The 7,921-nt window shown below is 43.1% G+C and overlaps 1 protein-coding gene across 1 annotated transcript; it reads right to left on the bottom strand.

Annotated features, from left to right (window-relative positions):
- Window positions 1-4,239: 4,239 nt before the first annotated feature.
- On the bottom strand, window positions 4,240-7,684 carry irx4a (iroquois homeobox 4a). Its single transcript, XM_076279413.1, has 5 exons — window positions 7,640-7,684; window positions 6,831-7,082; window positions 6,220-6,326; window positions 5,230-5,540; window positions 4,240-4,934 (listed from the first exon to the last, which is right to left on the bottom strand). Exons 1-5 carry the CDS (start codon window positions 7,682-7,684, stop codon window positions 4,240-4,242), a joined length of 1,410 nt encoding a protein of 469 aa, XP_076135528.1.
- Window positions 7,685-7,921: the final 237 nt, after the last annotated feature.

Genomic DNA, 7,921 nt, shown 5'->3' with positions numbered 1-7,921 from the left:
CAGCGCTGATAAGGCCCAAGTAGAGCGCATTGATGTTTACTAGTCATGCAGATCCAATGAACTTTACCTCATATCCCCTCATATGCCTGTGTGCAAATGCCATTTAAATGCAATTCTGGTGTTGTCACGAGCCACATGCAAAAGGCCATTCCCATCTGCTCTCTTGTGTATTACTGTATTACCTTCATACTGACTGATGGCCATATAGAGGGGTGTGGAGGGGTGGGGTGGAGGGCTAGTGATTGCATTTAAAGCGACTGGAGAAATGAAAGATAATTTACATTTGGATTTGTTTTCATTCGATCTGAATAACAATTCACGATAAAAAAACAATTCATAATAAAAACATCATAACAGTTTTGGACTCAAGACTTTCCCCAGACTGCTCGGGAAATGTAGCTTTAACTGTTACCGGTCTAGTGGAAAAGAGAAAAACAAAACATATTAGCAGACGAATTATCATCAGATCCAGCTTGTCCAAGTAGGCGGGTTTCTGCATTGCATGTTAAAACCAACTCTAGCACCTTAAAGACACTACTTATAGGTACACATTGTGTGTGTGCGTGCGTGCATACGTGCATGCGTGTGTGTGTGTGTGTGTGTGTGTGTGTGTCCAGCTCAATGTCAGCATGCAGGATGAAAGAACAACAATATCATTATGAACTCTGTTGCCCCCAGCTGTGTCAGCAGTAGTGGTCCACACTGGACCTTTAGAAGTGTGCGGAGAGCAGCGATAGCTTCTGATTAATTAGTTTTCTTCTCCCTCATTTTCGGTCTTTCCATCCTTCCCTCTCTCGGCGCCTGGTCCATCGCTCTCTGATTTAATTAAGAAGAAAATCACAGCTAACTGACTTACATAGTTTCTTTACGGGAAGTTTAGTATGCAGGCAACTCTCTCTCTCTCTTTCTCTCTCTGTTTCTCTCTCTCTGCGTCTGTCTCTCTCTCCTCTCCCTCTCTCTCTCTGTCTCTCCCTCTCTCTATCTGTCTGTCCGTCTCTCTCTCTCTCTCTCTCTGCATGTGTTTCTGTGTGTATGCGTGTGTGTGTGTGTATGACCTTGTCTCTGCCTGTCAGTTGTGGAAACTGTGAGTGTGGTATTGCTTCTTGGCAGGACAGCATCCATTTAATTTGTGATGTGATGCTTTGATTGATTTCTGTGATGCTCTAGACAACTACTGTTCCCATCCTTGTGTGTGTGTGTGTGTGTGTGTGTGTGTGTGTGTGTGTGTGTGTGCGCGCGCGCGCGCTTGTGACCACAGTATAATGTTACATTCTTTAAAAATACTGACTTCATGCTTTTCCTGGGAAAAAAAAACATAAATATCATATTATCCAAATGACACCATAAAACTTCAATGAGTTATGAAATTGCATTATATCGCAGTATTTAGTTCAATTATGCTTATATCAAGTTGTTTAAGAGCTCGAACTTTTTCAGGAAACCCTGTGGAGAATGTTGCATTCTTGGCAGACACAGGATTATCAAGGTATCATAATAACTGAACAGTTTCAGCAGTTGTCCACACAATTTTATAAATCTAGCTAACATATGTCAAGAGTGAACATTTCAGAATATTAAAGAAATACATATTTTTTTCCTGTAATATTTTTTACTGGAGGAAGTGTAAAATAATTATTTTTCTATTTGCCTTGAACTCTGTATTTAAAGAGATTTGAGGAAAAATAATTATGTTCTTAATAAAAAAAAAAACAGCACGTGGCCTATACAAAACGAAAAAGAACAACATATTTTGGCAGCTTAAAATCAATAAGCTCCTGACAACTGTCAATATAGTCGCTGAGCATTTTTCCCAAGTATTTTTATTGCAATGTTAAGCTATATGCAAGTTAAACATGAGTTAGATCTCAGTTAAAAACATGTAATAGTTCACTTAAATCTTAAGATGGTCCTATATTTCTTTGCTACCCTCCTCTATGGGTTGTGTCAAAGTCCATTACCTCCGGTGTACGTATCTGTCCCCTCGCCTGAAAAAAAGATTGAAATAAATAAATAAGCCGAAAGCCATCAGCGGAGGTTTACCAGGTCGATAAAGCTTTTAGATTTGGAGATGTTTTCTCGGCGCCCGTTTCCTGCGGCTAAGAGCTGCTAATGGAGCTTAAGGACTGATCTCGAGACTCTGGGGTTGAGGGGAGCCGTTTATTAGTTTATTTCTACGGCCCTAGTGCTGCTGTCAGAGCAGCTTAATGAAAAGCAACGCGTCGCTGATTGCGCTTTTATTTGGCCTGTATGTAAAAAGCGCCGTTAATTTAGCAACCCCTCCTCGATGTGTTTGAATTTGCCACGGTTGGCTGGTTTAGTCTGCCTGTCCACTGTCATCTCTCTCTCTCTCTCTCTCGCTCTCTCCCCCCCCCCCCCCACACACACGACACACATACACACACACACATACATTCATTCATTCATTCATTCATTCATATATGCCTACATTCATAGGTGCAGAGAGCACAGATCTACTTTATTTTCTGAGAAAGTTTTCACGGAACAGCAGAGCATGACAATTTCTTTTTTTTCCACAATGAAACATTGAACCAACATGAAGGGAGGAATGAATTAAATAAATTATTAGATGTATTTTAACGCCTGAGTGGTCGAATATTTGATTTCGGATCCTGGGAATAGTAGGCCATGGCCCATCTCTGTTAAATATTAGCATTTAAGAACGAGATCACCTGTTAAATATATTATTACAGCAACGTGGATTTAGCCCAGGTATATTAAAGTAGAATAACAGCGCATGTTTTATGTGAATAAACAGATAAATAAATAAATAGGAGGACATCTGCCCTGGCCATTTGGTGCAACACAACTAACTCGTTGACTCTTGCTTTTCGATAAAGGGTAGGTATCCTTAGATCACAGAAGATCTCAATCGTTTGGCCTTCGCATTAAAATGCATCATTCTTGCGTCTCTCACAGGACAAGTCTCCCTCGAGAGCTCGCTTTTACCATTACTGTCAAGTCCTAGCCCGACCTGCGCGCTCTGCCCTTTTCTCTCGCGCTGCTTTGCCCTTTCTGTGGCAGGCGCGCGCCTCCCCACCATAGCTCTCTCGGACCGCAGAGCGTGTGTGTGTGTGTGTCAAAATGAAAATTCTCACTAGAAATGATCCCAGTACTATATCTGCGGACCTCCGCGAAGCGATTTAGCGCCGTTGACAGGTGGGGCCGATGAGAGGAATTGATGTTTGGATAATGTCATCAGACGCAGCGGGGGATCAATATTAGGCCGTGAAATATGACCGGTACATCCCAATTACAGCTGCTCTCAGACATAGCCTAATAATACTGAACCAGAGGCCAGTTCAAGTCATTGCTTTAACCACCATGGTCAAGCCTGGTAGTGGAAAACAGAACTGTATACATAAAATTCTTTTTTCAGGGTCACAGACTGCGTGACATCAGTACATGTCCTAATTACACTCTAATTGCAATTAGCAGCAAAGCGGACATTATTGACCAGCATTTGGTAGGCTCCTCGCAGGGAACGTAGTTGACCGTTTCCAGCGGCAGGAATGGAAAGTTGGCCAAGTGGAAGCAGGGAAACTCTTTCCACTTAGGCCTACTGTGGTGATTAAAATTAGATTGGATTTGGTATTCCTGTTAGTTAGTGATCAGTGACAATACGGATTTAAGACAACATATAATGCACAACATTTGTTGAAGTATAGAGTTACAGTAGGGCAGATGCTAGTTTAGGCGATAAAATAAACTCCAACTCCAGGACCATGGAAAGCGAAGAGGACCGGACATTAGAACCCCACACAAAACGCGTTCCTCAGAATCCAACCTTTTATTAGTGAACAAAATTGAAACATAACCCCTTTTCGTTCAGAGGTTTGTGCAATTGGGTGATAGGTATTATTTTTTTTATAGTGACATCCGCAAGTCGCTGATTAAAGACAACCGAGTTCTAACGAATATGCAATCAAATGTAATTTTGCATGCCAAATAATAAAAAGGCAAAATTATATTTGTAAACTTTTAAAAGGTAAACTTTTGACATTACATCAACATGATCTGAACGTGCTTTTAAACGAAATAATAAATACTTCATTAAGAGACTAAGTGAAATGCCTCTAGAGCAACAGCTATACACGGTTACCCATAACAGATAAAAAATCCAACATTTTGAGAACAATTTAGATTAAATTATTTTTTTCATGTGAGAGGCGGTTGACTGTACATCCAAGTACAGACTTTTTGTAATGACGTTTTGGTTTGTTATGAGCAAAACATTTTGTTCACCGCTTTAGGAAAACTCAGGCTGTCTTTGTTGGCATCCGGGTGCTGTAAAGAAGTGTGTCCCTTAATCACGTTGTTTCCTACAGATCCGGTCTCCAGAATTGAGGTTTTGGTCGTGGTCCATGATACTGTGGTGTTGGTCAGTGCTTGGTTCAAAGTGCTGTGTCTAAATAAGGGGTCGTGGAAAACCCCGTCAACCCAGTTCCTCAGCGTGGTGACGGGAGAGTCCTGCTGTCGGTCCAGCACGCTCACTGGCGAGGAGGCCGCTGGAGACGGCGGCAGGTTGGACGGACACCTCAGCATACAAGACGAGTACTCCGTTTGGTTCAAAGACGTGGCGGTCTGTGCCAGTGACCAAATCCGTGGTTTGTTATCGAGTATCTGGTGGCCTGTCTGGAAACACGGTTTAGTCTGGCGGCCCATAGTGGTTTGGCAGTCTTCTGTGGCCGTTTTGAGACAGTTTTTGGTCATTACTTGGTCGCTCTCCAAAGGGGCAGGAATGGATAACTTTAAGGACGTATCTTTGAGGTGGTCACTGGAGCACTCAGTGGTCGCCATGTGAGTGTTCAGGTTAAACTGGTGCTTCAGCTCACATTCGGAGTTTTCGGACTCAATCGTGTCAAAGTCCTCCAGGTCACTGAGCTGAAGGTCCTTGTCATCACGACTTCTACTTTCTGAAACAACACAAACATCAAACCGTTAGCATTACCACCTGCAAAACATCAGTGTGTACTTGAAAAAACAAACAAACATACAAAAACCATACAGTCAAAGGTAGGCCTAATCAATATGTTAACCTTAAGTTTAGCCTACTTTTTTTGCAAACATTGGAGTTGCTTTGTGAAAACAGTAGCTTATTATGACAGTCTAAATGTTGTGGGTCTAAGAAGACTTAGGGATAGCCCACTTCAAGCCCAGATAGCTAAAAGACACAGCCAGCGGAAATACTTCAAAATAAGCGAGGCTAACCATCGTCGTTGTTCTCGCTTTTGATCTGCTCCTCTTGAGATCCGTCGTCGTCATTGTCATAACGCTTGTCATCGGAGCACTTGTTCCTGGGAGGCCACGTCATCTTGTTCTCTTTCTTCAGCCTCCTCCTGGCGTTGGCGAACCAAGTAGACACCTGCGTGAGGGTCATCTTGGTGATAATGGCCAGCATGATCTTCTCGCCTTTAGTGGGGTAAGGGTTCTTCCGATGTTCCTGAAGCCAGGCCTTCAAAGTGCTCGTGGTCTCCCTCGTAGCATTTTTTCTCCTCGTGCCCCCATCCATAGATCCATATCTGTTATGGGCATACAGTGAAGAATAGTTTGAAATCAGTGAAATCAGTGTTTTTTAAATGTCACGATCCACACAGAGGGGTTCAAACGGTCACTGCTGCGCCATCAGAATCACCATTTCCAGGTCTTTGTTTTTTACACAATAAACTGTCCCGTGGGGATCCTCCCGCGCACCGTTATTTACTGCTCTACCTGAGGGTCATGCGCTGCGGGATGGAGCAAAATGACCTGAAGTGCAGCCATTTAACCACGCGTGCTGATTCAGAGGTAAAGCTGGCGGTAAAATTGCTTGATCGAGTGCAGAGATGGAGCCTTAGGTAAAGGAACTCCAGTTGAGTGGGGCCAGCGAGCCGATATCTGCCTAAATATTTCAGCTCGCGGTCCCTATGGACGCACAGCACACAGGCCTTAAAAAGGCAAACCCTCTCAATTATATCACACATAGACATATTTGTGTCTTTAGGATAAAATAACTACTTTTATGAATGCAACTGTATAAAACACGCTGTGTTTTAACATTGATAAGACAATAGGGTGGACTTTTAGGTATCCAGACAAAGTATTTAATGTTGCCATACCAAGCAAATAACATAACTTCAAACTAATTAAACACACTCTTCAATTTGTATATATAGTATGCCAATGCAGTGAGGGCATAGGCCTAAATTACTTATACACTACCTGTCATACTGATACTGGCCCAGAGTAGGATCATATGGGTAGTAGGCAGCAGCTTGTGTGATTCCCGCATGCGCAGAGGCACTCCCGTCTTTGGTGTCGAACGTGCCCTGCAATTAAAAGAAAACTTGATTGAAAAGTGTGAAAACTTTTGCCCATGAAATATTTGTTCATGTGTCACAGTGTTTTTTGTCACAAATTTTTAAAGTTCAAATAGACATTGAATAAATAGTTGTATTAACACACTCAAAATATCATATTACAAATGTGAATTGTCAGAAGAAAACATTTCAAAATGTAATTTTGAGGATTGCTTGCGGAATCCAGCAAATTGTTAAGGGAAGAAAATTAAGAATTTGTGTGCGAGTTTAATGTTGTTCCATATCTGCCAGCGTACACCTCATGCACCTGGCACCTGAGGACCTAAAAGTTATCGTGGTTCATGAAAAAACTCTGTAAAACTGTGCCTTGGTCTGGCCACAGTTGGTGTCACCTTGATAAATTACATTTATCGTTGCTAAGGAGGATAAGCTCGCTCGATTCATTGTGTTGACTAATTGGCACTGATACATTAATCAATTACATGAAAGGGATCTGATAGGTATCTCACTCACCAGTGAATAGAAAGCGGAGGCATCGGTGCCATACGTGACATAGTTTCCGTAGCCCTGGCTGCCGGTGTAAGGGCTCCCGTATACCCCCAGCGCAGCGGCTGAGCTCAGCTCATGCCTGGCGGTGGCCAGCAGTCTGCTCTCGTACACAGGGCAGTAGACTGAAGGCTGAGCCGATGCCACCACACCGGAATCCGACATACTTCTGCCAGTCGACTCGCAGCAAGATGTCAAAGAATTGGTGGTCATGAGGAACTGAAAAAGATGAAGAACTTAAATTAATTTAAACAGGAAATGGTCATTAAGTCAAGAAGCGTGGTGTATAGTTGTGGCAATTATCAGCTGTACACGCAGCAAAGCCACAATACACACGCCCTCTTCCCCCTGCCAACATGTTTGTAGCAGTTAAGTGGGTATTAGAGAATATACCGACCCATTCCCCCGAAGACAATAGTTTATGGACCCTTGCCAACAAACAACAGTTGTGCTTACGCTCTGGCCATAGCTGCAGTCACTTGCTTGCGCCTGCAGAGCAGTTTAATGTGAAGCGATCGGTGTAATGATAAACAGATGGGGAGCCCTCTAAAGTGCTCCGCGAGGGGAATCCCATTCGGGGAGAAAGCATCAGATTACCGAGAGGTTTAAAAAAACCCGCAGGTATACCACGTCTGGAAGGAGTAAGCCCATATCCCGGTGATACCGGGGCGAGTATTCTGCTTTCATTCCGCGTGTTGTCAAACGCCAAAACTCTTAAATCAATACAGTGGTCAATAGCGCTGAAATTCGTGGGTGATTGATAATGGCGAACTTACCTGAGGTGCAGACGAGTAAGGATATCCAAATTGTGGATATGACATTGTAGAGTGATCCAAATCTGCAGAAAAACGGTGAGACAGCAGGTCTCCAGCACTCCGCGCCTCACCGCCTGTGCGCCACTGGACGAGATACTGGGATGCTTTAGGCTCCTGGATGCTTATAGGGCGAAGCTGCGAAGGACCATATTTAATTTGCTTAAATGCCCCTCCAAAGATGTTCAAAAATTCATATTTTCCTTTCAGTGTCTGTCGTCCACGTATGATACGCAACTGACGGAA

The sequence above is a fragment of the Alosa pseudoharengus genome, unplaced genomic scaffold, assembly GCF_046254945.1.
Source record: "Alosa pseudoharengus isolate Yale_2024_CS ecotype anadromous, Long Island Sound unplaced genomic scaffold, YU_APseudo_1.1 YU_APseudo_1.1_scf_12, whole genome shotgun sequence".
In the NCBI taxonomy this organism is placed as follows: domain Eukaryota; kingdom Metazoa; phylum Chordata; class Actinopteri; order Clupeiformes; family Clupeidae; genus Alosa; species Alosa pseudoharengus.
Note: the sequence above shows the minus strand (reverse complement) of the source record. Positions and strands in the feature narration are given on the sequence as shown.